Source organism: Mus musculus, chromosome 9 (genome assembly GCF_000001635.26).
Source record: "Mus musculus strain C57BL/6J chromosome 9, GRCm38.p6 C57BL/6J".
NCBI lineage: Eukaryota > Metazoa > Chordata > Mammalia > Rodentia > Muridae > Mus > Mus musculus.
The window spans coordinates 115,926,440-115,941,856 of record NC_000075.6 but is presented as its reverse complement, the minus strand read 5'-3'; the positions used below and the strand labels follow the sequence as shown (position 1 = coordinate 115,941,856).

Below are 15,417 nucleotides of genomic sequence, written 5' to 3'. Positions count from 1 at the left end.
CTCCTCCTCCCCCATCTGCTTCCTCCTCCCTCCTCATCCTCCTCTTCCTCCTACTCCCCCCTCCTCCTCCTTCTCCTCCTTCCCCGCTCCCTCATCCTTTTGGCATACTCTGGGCCACGGACACATTTTTAAGTCCCATAACAGTCACATAATCAAAATAACATGACAGTTTACTAACTAATACAGAGGAACTACAGTGGAAATCTTGGCTACGAATGGAGGACGAAGATCGGGAAGGAAAAGACAGGGATCCCAGGGCTCACGCATTATCTGATTCCTTGACAATTGTTTGGCCTTGAAAACAAACCTGCGTTAGGGATGAAAGGGACCCATGCAGAATTCTGCATCAGAGCCACAGTTTGTTTGACCCGTGTGTCCTGTGCTTTACACACTGGAACCCTCGTGTTTACTAAGAGGTGAACGGCAGGCTAGGTCAGGGACATGACAAGGCCTTACTGGTTTTGACGCTGAAGTGGATGACGTCTTGGCAGAGTTTCAGCAGCTTGTCCTGTGACTCGCCTGTGTCCCTCATCTCCAGGTCAAGGAGCTGCCTCAGCTGCTCAGGGGGCTGCCACTCACATACCTGGAAATTGAGTGATAGCTCACAGTTAACCATGTTCCCAGGGGAGCCCAGGATGGGGGGAACTGGAGAAGCCAGAACTCTGTCCCCGGGTAATTCTGAAAGAGCAGAGGACACGTGAATTTAATTCTCGGGGCTGCAGCCCATCTCTAACGGAGCTGTGGGAGGAGTGTGGATCCAGCAGGGACCAGAGTGGTTCATTCAGACCTCCTAGGAGAACCAACATGAGACTGGTGACAAATGTCAGGACAGAGTGAGGCAGGCTGAGATGGATTATGACTCACAGAATACTCTAGGCAGGAATGACACGGGCTGGAAGATCAGGCCGCCTGCAGCATCTAAGATGTCATGGAAGTGTGCTCGGACCACAGCGTAAGTCAGAGGGAAGAGAAAAGCATCCCAGAAAGGGAGACAGTGTCCCAGAGCATCCTCCCTTCCTTCCCTACACAGTCTGTCTGTCAGCCCGGCTGCCAGAGCAGGCCTCTCTCCCTCAAACCATTACCACCTATTTCTGCTCAAACACCTTCACCTACTCCTCAGCTTCATCAAGATCAACGTAGAAGAAAGTATGGAGACATAAACTCATCCTGTGTGTGCTGCTTCTCTGCCTGCGTTTCGTCTCTGGCACGCCTACCTCCTGGCTAACTAGCCTCTCTCTTCCTCAGACATACCAAGTTTGCACACACTGCTGGGGTCTCCACATGTTGCGTCCTCTGCCTGGAATGTCCCTCTCTCACCACCTATTTAATAACGCGCTCTTCCTTTTGTATATGTTTGCTGAAATGTTTCCATTATCATTCATTGACACTTCTGTCAGTTAACATCCCCAGCTGCCCATGACCCAGGCATGGCAACCCTCTCTACTTCCTTCTGCTCTCTGTTTCCCATAGCAGGCATCACCAAGCTAGCCACTCACCCATTACATCCTACACAGTCACCACCACAGGGCTGAGATGAAGCTCATTAATCCATGGAGACTGATCATCGTGATTTCAGAGCTCCTCAGTAAAGAAGGGACTGGGTCAAGTTCAACGGTGGTGAAGGGGTTATGGAAGGGTGTGTTTGGGAAAAAGCAGGAACATCAGACTTAAGTGGAGGCTCAGCGGAGATGTGTGGAGCAAGCGAATGAGTGAATAGAGAGGGGTAGATCAAGGTGGGCTTTATCAAGCTCTTGGGAAGGATCAGAAATAGAACTCTAGGCTTCCTAGGAGGACACCCCAGGGGAAGGTGCTCACGGCTCAGAAAGAAGCCACAGGGATCCCTGGATGACATCGGACGGCACTTACAGAATATCATGGCAGGGATGACCTCTGATAGGGAGGATGACAACGAGGGAAGAAGGGAGACCTTCTAGCACGGTTTGATGGGGCTCAAACCAAGAATAAAGAGCATCCAAAGAAGACTATGCTGCCAAATGATGCTGCGCAGCCAAGTGAAGGACCAACAAGCCCTCACTGAATTCATCACCATGGAGGTGTTCTTGGCACTGGCAATGTGACTAGAGAGGTGGGGGTGGAGGTGAGATTGGGGTAGATTGGAGAGGTAGGAGGTGAAGAAAGAGAGGGAGGGCTGCAGACATCTTTATAAAGCTTGGTGGTGGAGAGGAGGGGAGGGGAGGCTGAGGTGAGAGACCAGGGAATAGAAGCAGGCTAGAAGCCAGGGCGGTGGGAAGTGGAAGAAGCCGGAAGAGCTTTCTAGCTGTGTGAGAGGTGTGGAATCCAACTCTCATGATGCCTGCCTGCCAGACAGAGGTGAGTCAAACGTGCCCAAGACTACCCACAAGAATGGCATGGGCACATACAGCTGCCCACAGGAGTCTCAAGGGAACACTGATGAGGGAAAACTGTCTCAGAGGCTGCTTAAGACAGACAATCATCTGCACAATTTACCAGGCCCAAGAGCTGTAGAGGCAGAAAGAACACTGAATGAACAGGCTGTAGGGAACACAGGGGAATCTGGGGGATGGAACTGATATCTCTCTCTCTCTCTCTCTCTCTCTCTCTCTCTCTCTGTGTGTGTGTGTGTGTGTGTGTGTGTGTGTGTGTGTGTGTGTGTGTGTGTGTGATTCTTGAGTTGGACCACTGAGTCTCTCCCATGGGTCTCCTGTGTCATCTGTCTTTCTCAAGCTCTTCTATAAGAGGAAGCCCTTGCTCTGAGCGCCTCTTGCCCTTCTGCAGTGTTTGCCAGCTTTCTTTACTGTCCTGAGCAATAAAAGCAGCTGTGCAACTTCCCTCAGCCTTCCTAAAACCCATGTTCCCCTTACACTCTATGTCAGGGGCACAGCTCCTGTGGGAAGTGAACCTTCTAAAGGTCTGCCCCAAACTCACTGCCCGCTCACCGGGACCCCTATTCTCTTTCCAAATGAAAATTTACCATTCTAGTTGGATTATAAAGTCATTTTGAAACTGGGCCTTCATCTCATGTTTCTTTATTTCCTCGAGGGCCCAATTTAATGCCTTTCGAGTAGCCAGCATTCAGTTAATATTTAATTACTGAAAAAGAGAGTATAGCTTTAAAAAAAAATGCAACTTAGCCAGACATGTTGGCTCACCCCTCTAATTCAAGAGGCTAAAGAAAGGGAGACCAATTTCAGGCCAGCCTGGGCTCCATAGATCTTATCTAAAAAAAAAAAAAAAAAAAACCAAAAAAACAAATAAAATCAGCATTTCAGTAATGATTGGGATGGGTCTCCTGAGACTCTACCCCTAGCAGAGAAAATATTGACAGCTGATGGATGATGAAGGAGATTCAGTCTCTCTGTGGGGTGTGGATCCTGACAGAGTGTCTGTGCTGCAGTGGACGGCCAATCCTACACACAGAAGGAGGATGGGAGGCTCATAAAAGAAATGAAGAAGAAGGGGAATAGGAGGAGGAGGTGAGGGAGGAGGAGGAGAAAGAGGAGGAGCTGCAGCAGCAGCAGGAGGAAGACATGCAACTGAGAGTGGGCATGGGGCTCATTCTGTCAGGAGCTGGAGGAAAGAGTGAGGTGGGTAGGCTCAGAATACATTGCAAAGGGGCTGGAGAGATGGCCCCATGCTTAGGAGCACTGATCGCTCTTCCAGAAAACTTGAGTTTTATTTCCAGCATCCACATGGCCATTCACAGCAGTCTATAACTTCAGCTCCGGTGATTCTGACACCCCCTTCTGGCCTCTGGAGGTATTGCATACACATGGTGCACAGACATCCACGCAGGCAAGCACTTGTACACATGCATATGTACTAAAAATATAATAACTGCATATTTCAAAAAGTTCATATACGCGTTTGAAACTCACAAAGAGTAAATCTATCTTTTAAGGCATAATAAATAATAAAACCCAAAAGTTGCTGTCAGGGAACTGTGAGGCTAACCAAACAAGATTCAAAGTATTTCAGGGATGCGCAGAGAAGTCTGATACTAAATTATAAATGTGAGAATGAATAAAAGCCTCCACAATCAGTTCTGTCCTGAGCCTGACTATTTCTGACTACGTTCAGAGATCATGACAATCTGGTCTATTAGTTTTCTAATTAGTGACCTACATCTCAGAATAAACGCTATCATCTTTGAACTCAGTTATAAATGGCATCTATTTGCTACTAATACAATTAGGAGTGGGGAGATCTCTTCTATGTGTCCATTTGCCGGTAATTCAATTTCAACAGATGGAGTGACTGCGATGATAAGAGTCAATGCAGCTCTTGTTCCCGGGGTGTATGGAGAAGTTAGGAATATGAATGCTGAAGCCATGCCACTTTCATTTAGCTCCAGATAAATGTGCTAGCATGTGATGTGGGTGAGATACGGGGCCTTCGCTTTCTCCCTCCTTTCTAAAACAGGAACAATAACATGTCTGCTGTTTGTGGGCTCATGTGATTACGGAGTGTGTGTGTGTGTGTGTGTGTGTTCACATGCCTGCTTGTGTGAATAAAGGCCAGAGGACAACCTTTCCTGTCATTCCCTATGTGTTTTCTTTTTACCTTTTCATTGACGTCCGTAGCTTTCAAAACCACCTCTTCCATTATGAGCCTACAGGCTTCTTCAACAAATTTTTCTCCAGCTTTCACATCTGTTTGAGGTCCATTAAGTACAACCCCATCCACAAAGATGGGGATCTTCTTACCAGGGGTCATCTCCTTCTGGCCACTGTCTCCTAGGAGGGCACACAGAGAGAGGAGGTTTGAGAGCTCACACAATGAAACACTAAGAAACCAAAGACTTCACAAATGGTTTATTTTCACTTACATACTTACTTCAAGTTCTCCCCTATGCCTGTATTGTATGTCGAGCACACTTCCCCTCAGACCCCTGCCCTCCCTTCCTTGCCCCTATCTGTTCCTGTCAGTCTCCCTGTCACGCGCATGTCTTCTCTTCACAGGTGATGGTACCCTGTGTAGTAGGGATGCTCACAGTTGCTCAATGTAAGAAGTCCTACAAAGCTCACAGTTCACAGGATAGGTGAAGCCATCTTACAGTGCGTACTTCTTCCTATTGGGCAGTGAGAGTCCATGGAGTAGAGAGCCAGTCCTTCAGTACTATGCTAAGTCTGACCCCAAAAGGTTGCCAGTGTGCACAGTGCCTGTGCTCAATGGCGAAGTTCAAATACAATGCCTTCTGGAGCAGAGAGATGTCTTACAGAACAATGCTCTCAAAGACAGTGAGACTCTTAGTGACATTCTCACAGGGGTACAAATGATTGGCACATGATCCTTCCCTGAGACACACCCCTGCTCCCTCCACAGCAGAAAAGGAATGGAGGAGAGAGTTGGCCGTTTGGAGAGAGAGAAGAGGAAACAGTGCTTCAAACCCAGCTGTAGATAATTTTGTGCTTAATCATCCTCTTGAGTTCTGTTTGCTTGCTTGCTTGCTTGCTTGCTTGCTTGCTTGTTTTGAAGGTAACTTTGGATCCCCCTGTGTCTACCTTTCTGTGCTAAGACTGGAGTGCACACCACCATGCCTAGTTGATGCTGGTTGGAGATGGAACCTGGGGTCTGTGCATGCTCAGACAACCACTCTACCAATGGAGCTACACACCCAGTCCTCATCCCTGAACATATAAAGCATATATTTGTTTAAACTTTCCGAACCTGTCTTATTAAGCAGAGAGATCATGTAACAGGGGCACAAGCCCCAAGCCTTGTGTAAACTCAGCATCCTTTGGCCCCAGGAAGCAACACTGCAGGGGTAAATAAAAGGGCACCCAGCCACATACACATGGCTTTCCCAAGAAAGCAAGGCTGTGCTTTGAAATTGGAATACCAAATAGAATTCTATAAAACCCCATCTCATATTTGATGTCTCTGAATCACAGAAGCCCGAAGGGTCATCCAGGCATCCTCAAGAAAGTAAACACTGAAATCTTCAAAGGCAGAGAGCTGGTCACCACCTTCATCAAGGACAGGCTCCATCAGCATGTTTCTCTAAATGGAGGTCCCCTCATCCTTCAAGGGCAGGTGGGTTGTGGGCTGTTTCCCCAGGAGCTAAATTTCAATGTCTTCAGGGAAGAGAGTTCCTTTACTTTCCAAAAGTGTTTTTGCTCACCATAGGGGAGTGCCACAGGGCCTTGTGGCCCATCTGACTCGCCCCCCAAAACATTACCCAACACATATGCAAAAAAGACTCATAGAAACCATGCATGGTGGCTCATACACTTGGGAAACTGAAGCGGGGGGGGGGGGGGGGGAAGGTCCGGGACTTTGAGGCCAGCCTGAGCTACTTCATGAGTTCCCAACCAGCCAGGGCTACAGAATAGGACTATGTATTGAGGAAAGAGAGGGAGGGAGGGAGGGAGGGAGGGAGGGAGGGAGGGAGGGGAAGGGGAGGAGGAGGGGAAGGGGGAGGAGGAGGGGGAGGAAAAGGAGGAGGAGGAAAGTGTCTTAGTCAGGGTTACTATTGCTGTGTTGAAGCACCATGACCAAAGCAGCATGGGGAGGGGAGGGTTTGTTTCACTTCAACCCCACAAACAGTTCAACACTGAGAGTGGTTAGGGCAGGGACTGGAAGGAGGAGCTGATTTGGAGGCCATAGAGGAGCGTTGCTTACTGGCTTGCTCAGCCTGCTTTCTTATAGAGCCCAGGACCACCAGCCCAGACATGGTACCACCCACAATGCGCTGGGCCCTCCCCCATCAATCACTAATTTAAAACAATTCCTGACAGGCTTGTCTACAGGGAATTGAGGCTCCCTTCTCTCCAGTGACTCTAGCCTGTGTCAAGCTGACGTAAAACTATCCAGCACAGAAGGAAAGAAAGAGGAGAAAGGGAAGGAAGGAGAGGTTTAGGGAAAGGAGAGAGAGAGAGAGAGAGAGGGCGCTTTAGAAACAAGCTCAAATCCATTGCATGAGCACACATCATCTTATAATTTAACCATATTTCCCCTGCAAATCATTTTTAACTTAAAGGACTATTTATTTTTATTTTATGTAAATGGATATTTTGCTTGGATTCATTCGAAGCCAGGTGGTTGTGAGCTGCCATGTGGTGCTAAGAACTGAACTCGGATCCTCTTTAAGAGCAACCCTTGCCCTTAAGCACTGAGCCATCTCTCCAGCCCTCCCACCTCTGATCTTCTTAAGGATGAAGAAGTAATACAAACATTTCACCCTTCATGTTCATTTTACATCCGAAGTCTTGGTTTGAATGACTTCCTATATCAGAAGCATTGCGCTGTTCCATCGAGCTCCCTCCAACCTCTGTCCTGGGAAAGATGTCGACAAAGTGCACAGCAAGGAGGCTTCCTTGGTGTCTTCAGTGTCTTCAACCTCTCGCAAGTGCAGGGCAAGCCCAGCCTGAAGGCAGGACCTGAGCAGGCTCAGACTACAGCTGGACGTGTGACTGGTGGTTCAGTCATCCTGGAAATCAGTATCTCAGGAGGCTGCTTACCCAAAATAGACGTCCACAGAAACCACTCTGGGCGCCCAACCCAGATATCCAAAGCGTATTTACCGCAAGCTCAGATTTGATCGTATTCTTTTTCCCTAGACACAAACCTCTCTCCTTTTTATAATCCCTGGGTTCAGTTGGCTGTGGAAATTTACAGAAACAATTTCTAAAAGGCAATTTCAGTCCTGGGCCTCTTTGAGTAGCTCACGTTCTAAATCCACCTAAATATGCTCACGGCCTGTTTTCAAAGCTAAAATGTATGTGGTTTTGAATATTTTCTGTGCTTTCTGGATGTGGTGCTCAAACAATATCTATCTCACTTTTCTTTCTTTCTTTCTTTCTTTCTTTCTTTCTTTCTTTCTTTCTTTCTTTCTTTCTTCCTTCCTTCCTTCCTTCCTTCCTTCCTTCCTTCCTTCCTTCCTTCCTTCTTTCTTTCTCTACCTATTTATTATACCTGTGACACTTTTCTCCCAAAAGTTCAATGTCATGGTAACTATCTGAGACCAGATAGAGTTTTTTGAGCCATTCTTCACAAAGATAATGGATGGATTTGTCTTGGGCAGACACATGGAGTTTGGGAGAGGTGGGGCCTGCAGTTCCTGGCTCGACCTTGATTTCCCATGGAAACTGTGTGTGTGGTGGAGCGTGGGGGGAGGTGCCAGATGCCCTCCACTTATTCTGCCCTGGAAAGGCTGTGGTGAATTTGGGTGAGGGCAAACAGAGGGAGCCCCGGTGAGGAAATGTTTTACACGGTAATGCCTTTCAAGGGAAAGATCTTTCCTCTCAGGGGGAGAAGAAAGTTTTCTAGGTTTTAAAAATAAAGTAGGAAAGAGGGCAATTATTCCAGGAACTGTGGTTATGTCAGGAGGCAGTGCTATTATTACACACACAGAAAATGGAGCTTTCTTTTTTCAACCTCATTAGTGGGATTTCTGGCTTTTATTGCACAGGGACTGAGAGTAGTTCTTTAGCCCTCCTGGGTTCTCTCCCTCTCCCTCTCTCATAAAACATGTCAAACGCCCATTCACAAACAGGGGAACAGTGGAGGTTGAATCAGCACAGCTTTCACAGCACTGTTAGAGAAATCCCTGTCCTTCGCAGAATGGATTAGGAACCCTCTCCAGAACAAAGTGGAGAGCGGGGCTGCTCTGTGGCTGCATCTTATCCTGCTGATGGTTGAGCCTAGGCGCTTCTCCTGCACGTTCTGGGACAGAGACACCTTGGCATCTCTGATGGACTGAGCTGTGTCGGCTGCAGATGCTCATCGGCACTTTCTTCCTCATCCTCACAGTTAATCAGATTAATAAAGAACTTCATGTTAGAGGAATCCCTCATGAAGGACATGCTCAGCACCCCAGTTTTTCCACCTGAGTCCCAACCACCACCAAAGGCTTGGATCACTGCAGTTGTCCCACAACCTACCATAGCTCCATGGCTGTTCTCCACACAGCAACCCCGACATTCCTGTGGGGGAACAGGTGGCAGTGTGTACTAAGAGGTTCATGACTCCTCCTTGGATCAAAGCTAGTCTGCGTTGTCATGATGCCCTCCCTGCCCTACACAAGTCCTGTCCCTGTTACATCATTGACTTCAGACTTTATGTCCGAGATTGTGTTCCAGGCTCTCCCAGATCCATCATCAAGTGCTTTACCGTCCTTCAAGCCTCCCCTTGAACGTCAGTTTCTCAGGGTGGTGGTCCTTGACTCCAAGTGTCATAGCAACCACATGTCCATGGCTGCCTTTTTCTTCCTTGACTCAAGAGCAGAGATGCTCTGTTACCTACCAGGGCTGTCTCTGGGCTGTTGAATAACAGTCTTTGCTGTCCATTTCTCCTCTGGTGCTTGGACTTCTCCAATCCATTCTCAGTCAAGGACTCGAATGTGCATCCCTCTCATGTCTACATTTCTACCAGCTTCTCGACTGCTTGTCTTCCAGCATGTCACAGAAGCTCAACATTTGTTTTGGCAAGGGCCCTCCTTGCTCAAAAACTGATAACTCCAACTTCAAGTCCTGCTTCAGATAGAGATACCTTGTCCTTACACAAATGCACCAAAACACACGAAGTCTTAAAACAACCCAGTGCACTATATAAGTATTAGTGGACATGATAATAAATCATATCATTTATTATATAAAGGTCATAATAAATATTAGCCAACAGAAGATTGTATTATTTAGATCTATAAACACATACACATTTGCATGTGACATTAGGTTGTGACAGGAGGCAGGAAGTGTTCTCAAAGGGTAAGAAAGTGCTTGGTGAGGTGTCCACCCAGGATGAGCAGCACAAGAGGCCCCAAAGGCAGAAGATGCTAATGTAAGGGAGGCAGAGTTCATTCACAAGGCTCAGTACCCACAATGGCAGGGGATTTTTCCACCCACTCAGGATTGGCATCTGTGCAAGAATGTCATCTTGTTGCTTTATTGTGGTTGTCTGTGTAGAGGTTTATTTCCTGTTCTAGATCACAAACTCCCACAGGAAAAGATCCATGTGTGACTTTGCTGTGTATTCCAGGAACAGAAATCACACACTGGCTTCCAACAATGCTCAGGATCTGAATTATCTTCAAGATAATCGCTGAGCTGAATCATCAGCTCAGGCTGACGGAATGCTCTCAGAGGTCATCTTATCTGTTTCAGACAAGCCCCAAATCCCCTCCACACAATCCAATAGCCTAGAGAGTGAGGGAGCTGACTTCCCACTTCACGCAGTCATTCCTAATCTGTCCTGGTACAATTACTTTATATACAGCTTCTCTTTGCGTTGGTCTTCCCACTCATAAAATGGGAGAGCCTCTGACAAAAGGGATAGCTTTGGCAACAGAAGCCTCTGGAAATGTTAGTAAAGGCTCACGTGGGTGACTTCACTAGTACTGCCTGCCTGTACTTGGGGGAAACCCAGAAACTTTGGACTTTTCCCAAGCACTTCTAACTTTTACCCACTTTTTGTTTATTTGTTCCTCCCTCCCTCCCTCCCTCCCTCCCTCCCTCCCTCCCTCCCTTCCTTCTCTCCTTTTCGAACTCATCAGCACATGTGTGTGTCATAGTCAAAGCTATGCTCTCCAAAGGAGATGGCTCAGCTGGTAAACTGCTTGCCTCAGGAGTCTGAAGACCTGAGTTCGATCCCCCAAACACACATAATGAAAAAGCCAGCCCTAACAGTATGTGCTTGTAATCCCAGTAATGAGGTTAGCGATGGAGGGTGTGTGGAGACACCTGGATCTCCAGAATTACCTGGCCGGGCTCCCTAACCTAAGTGAACTCCAGGCTAGTGAAAGACCAGATCTCAAAAAAGCAAGGTAGACGGTAGCTTGAAAATTGTGTACACACACACAGGCATGCACATATGCAAGCACACACACGTGCACATACACACACACACACATACACACACACACACCCCTGACAAATTTACATTCCACTGCAGTGACTGTGAGATGAAGGAGGCAAAAGCCAACAGGGGAATAATTAAGATCATCATTGAGTCTCAGAGATGCTTTAGAGGAAAGTCCTTGACTTGTCAAAACAAGGATGAGGAGGTATTTTAGATACAGTTAGGCAAAGACATTCAAGTTGTCTGAATTAAGACACAAAAGAGAAGAAGGCCCCAGACATGAAAGGCCGCAGAAAGAGAAGAACCAGAAACAACTGACATATGGGTCTCTGCAAGAAATAGAAGGAGGGGATCAGGTCCCCAGGATGACACAAGTAGCAGGTAGAAACAAACTGGAATTTGGCTATGCTGGAGTCAGAGCAGAGCAGCTGCCTGGTGTTTTAAAAGCAAGCAGGAAGCCACGTAGACTGTCCGGCAGCTTCAGAGAAGTACTGAAGAAAAAAGAGGTGGGTATGGTGTAGAGTTCAGATAAGGGAATCAAGGTCTGGATGGAAGAAGCCAAGATAGCCCCAATCTCAGCCATCAAGGAGGCCAGCTGACAGCCTTGTGCTCACGTGCACTGCAATCATGTTAGTGGAATGAATCCCACAGCTGTTCATGGACAGGACTGTTTGTCCAGCCGACACGACGCCTGAGACCCTACAGTGAACTTTGGGTGAAATGCTGACAGAGCAAGTCAGAACAAAGATCCTTGCACATGTGAGCTCTTCTCCCGTACAACAGAGAACGGCAACTATACAACATCTGTGGGTGGTGGTGACACACTCCCATCACCCACAGCTTTACTTAGTGGAATCCCATTGTTAGCGTCTGGGGTGCCAGTTACATGACTCAGACCCAACCAATACTCAAATATCAAGCCATTTCCTTCAACAACTAAGCTAGGTCTATCCACTCTGGGCCAGCTTCAAGAGGACAAATTCTACAGAAGTGAACCCTGAAAATAGCTAGCAGTCCCTTGCCTGTGCCAGTGGTCAAGGATGCAGGCTGTCCACCACACCCTTTCTTCCTTCCTTCCTTTCTTCCTTCCTTCCTTCCTTCCTTCCTTCCTTCCTTCCTTCCTTCCTTCCTTCCTTCCTTCCTCCCCCTGCCTCCCTCCTCTCTCTCTCTCTCTCTCTCTCTCTCTCTCTCTCTCTCTCCTCTTCTCTTCTCCTCTCCTCTCCTCTCCTCTCCTCTCCTCTCCTCTTCTCTTCTCTTCTCTCTCTCTCTCCTTTTTATATAAGCCCCATGCATCTAAGGCTACTTTCATACTTTCTTATTATATAGCCAAGAATAACTTTGAACTTCTGGTCCTCTGTCTTTATGTCCTGAGTGCTGAGATTACAGGTAGGGACCATGGTTACAGGTATGGACCATGACTCCCAGGTCCTTCAAGGCTGTCGGTTGAGCCCAGGGCTTCATGCACGCTAGGCAGGCATTGAGAGCTACATTGCAAGCCTGCTTACTTACGGTTTGCTTTTCATGGAACTTGGGGCATCAGGCAAGTGATTAGGTGATCGTCAGCTCTTCTCAGGAGAGACCGTTATTGATATGATATTGATATTGATATGGCTTAAGGACGCTTTACGTCTCAACCTGCCATCACTCCTGCCTTTCTCAGCTAGTCATCAGGACAGCAAGCTTCCTAAACCGCACCCTTCCTAGGCCACCTGGAAACCTCATGAACTCCCCTGGTGCACAGCTCCTCAGCTCTAGAGAGCATCTTCCCAACGAGCTCCAGGAGAAGACAGGACTCCACATGCTGTTTCATCTACCTCCTTCTATCCATCAGGCTGGGGAACTGTCCTGTGGATTCCACACTCTAACTTAGCTCAGCGGCAGCTGGGCAGGATGGGATATTTCTGGACGCTTTTTTTTCTGACTTTCCTCTAATGTTCCCAGTTCTGCCTCCTCAGGAGTTGCTGGTATTTCTGGGGCTTCTCTTCCCCAATGCTCTGGTCCCCAAATGCTGGTGTTTCTGGGACTCCCCTTCCCCAATGCTCTGGCCCTCGCCTTTCTTCCTGTGCACCTGCATGTCTAGCGCTCTAGATTCCCTCTGTTTCATGAGAACCCTATCATGTTTTGAGATTGAAGACTGAACGGAATGAGTGCTGTCTTAGTTACTGTTGCTGGGATGAAACACCATGACCAGAAGCAACTTAGGGAGGAAAGGGTTTATTTCACTCACCATTCCATAGAACAATTCACCATCAACCTGCGAGGACAGGAACTGAAGCTGACCCTGGAGACGGGAGCTGATGCGGAGGCCACGGAAGGATGCTGCTTACTGGCTTGCTCATCATGGCTTGCTCAGCCTGCTTTCTTATAGAACTCGGGACATCATCCCAGCGATGGCACCACCCACAATGGGCTGGCTCCTCCCTTGTCAATCATTAATTAAGAAAATGCCACACAGCTGGATCTTACGGAGGCATCTTCTCAAGTGAGGCTTCATCCTTTCAGATGACTCTAGCTTGTGTCAAGTTGACATAGAACTAGCCAGGACAAATATTCATTTTGGTTCCTGTCTTACTTTTCCTATCACTGTGATAAGACACCATGGCCAAGGTAGTTTATAGAAGAAAGATTTATTTGGAAATAAATACACTTTCAGAGGGTCAGAGTCCATTTATGTGGCTGTGGAGCATAGTCCCAGGCTGGCAGACTTGGGGTTTGACCTGAGAGTTTACATCTTGATCCATATCACAAGGAGAGAGAGAGAGAGAGAGAGAGAGAGAGAGAGAGAGAGAGAGAGAGAGAGAGAATTGGGAACAGCTTGGGCTTTTGAGGCTATAAGCTCCACCCTCAGTGGTGCACCATCTCTAACAAGGCCACACCTCATAATCTTTCCTGAACAAGTCTATCAACTGGGGACCAAGCATTCAAATATCTGAAGTCCTCGGGGGCCATTCTCACTCAAACCACCACAGTTTCCTTAATGGCATTAAACAAGTTATTTGTTTGTTTCTTGGTCTATTTATTTATTATTGGAGGTTTGGCATGTATGATCACCGTGTGGACAGAGCACACTTTGTATGTGGAGATCACAGACGTCTTTCTGAAATTGGATCTTTCCTTCCATCTTTACATGGGCATTTAGGATCCAACTCAGGTCATCAGGTCTGCCACCTTTGTGACCCAGAACTTCTGTCTGCTCCAGCATTCCAGCTGGCAACACCGTTCCTGTAGAACATGGCCTCGGAAGCACCAGTAAATCAAGGCTCCTTCCTGTGGTACCTCCAAGTCCTAACAGCCAGGATCCCCTTGGCTCCTCTAGCTTCTGTAACCACATTATATACATCTCTCCAGGCCTGTGAGCTTTCCTGAGTCTACCCCCCGCCCCATAGCTCCCCCTTTGAGCAAGCAAGGTCATGATCTGTGGAACTCGAGAGCCGTGACTGATGTCCTGAGAAACTCGGTTCTGTGGCTGGTTCCAACTAAGGAAAGCCAAGTAGTTATACACTACCAAATGTACTCTTGGGAAAATCAGAATTCCTCTCTATTTTTATGGCTCTCTGGAATGTGGAGGCCACCCAGTTACTGCCAGAACATCTCCACTGTGGTATTTTGGTTTATTTTTGTTGTTCTTTGTTTTACTCAGGTTGGTTCTGGTTTGTTTGTTTGTTTGTTTGTTTGTTTAACACACACACTGGCAACACACATACAATTCTATACACTAGACATCATTGAGAACAGTGTAAAATCTTAGAGAAGAGCCTAGAAAAACATGGTCAGACAGAAAAACAACGCAAGCCCTGGTTTCAATCTGACTGGGTAACTTCATTCATGACATTTAATAGTTGTAGTTACACATAAAGCAAACAAAATAGCCCTGATTTTAACAATGATAGCAGTTAATACAGACTGGTTACTTGTAATAAACTGGGTATGAAGCAAGCTTCTATGTGACTTACATGGAATTTTCATTATGGGAACTCCTTATTACCCCTTATTTCCCAGACATAGAAATGGAAGCCAGAGAAAGGAAACGGTTTGACCAAATTCTGATGAGGCCAGAACCAAGCCAGGCAGCCTGAGACCAGGAACATAAACTCTAGGAACTGGGAGGATGGCTCACCAGGCAAGTTGCTGCCCAGGCCTGGTGAGCTGAGTCCTATCACCAGAACCACATGTAGATGCAATTATGGGCATTGGTAACTCCAGCATTCCCACACAGAGATGGGATCAGGAAACAGGAGAATTAGCTGGAAGTCCTTGAGTCAGCTAGCCTGGAGTAAGCCATGCTGCAGTGGGAAGGATACCCATCCTCAGCAAGGTAGGAGACAATAGATGCCTAAAAGTTGTCATCTAACTGCCACACACTGGCTGTGTACATGCATGGCCTTGAACACAAACATATACACATACAAACACATACTTAATAAATACACTCAAAAGGACTGCACTCTCCTGCCTCCTGCCCACAAAAGACCCTCAAGAAGATATTACTTCCCCGTGTCTCATCAACTGCACTCAACTACATGGACACGTACTTTGTACTCTTAAAGCAATAAGCAATTATCCTGGAAGTATGCACAAAATTGCAACGTGCTGCAATTTAATATCTAGTTTTAAAACCAATTTGCTGAAGTGTTGACT

General features: G+C 47.1%; 1 protein-coding gene across 4 annotated transcripts in view; it reads right to left on the bottom strand.

The window, feature by feature from the left end:
- Gadl1 (glutamate decarboxylase-like 1) overlaps positions 1–15,417 on the bottom strand; it is a 191,506-nt gene that overhangs the window by 134,320 nt on the left and 41,769 nt on the right. For all 4 annotated transcript variants that reach the window (XM_006512319.3, XM_017313627.1, XM_017313628.2 and 1 more), the window contains 2 exons: positions 4,543–4,715; positions 457–583 (listed from right to left, as the gene is read on the bottom strand). In XM_006512319.3, coding sequence (XP_006512382.1) covers positions 457–583; positions 4,543–4,715 — 300 coding nt within the window. The remainder of the gene's footprint in view (positions 1–456; positions 584–4,542; positions 4,716–15,417) is intronic.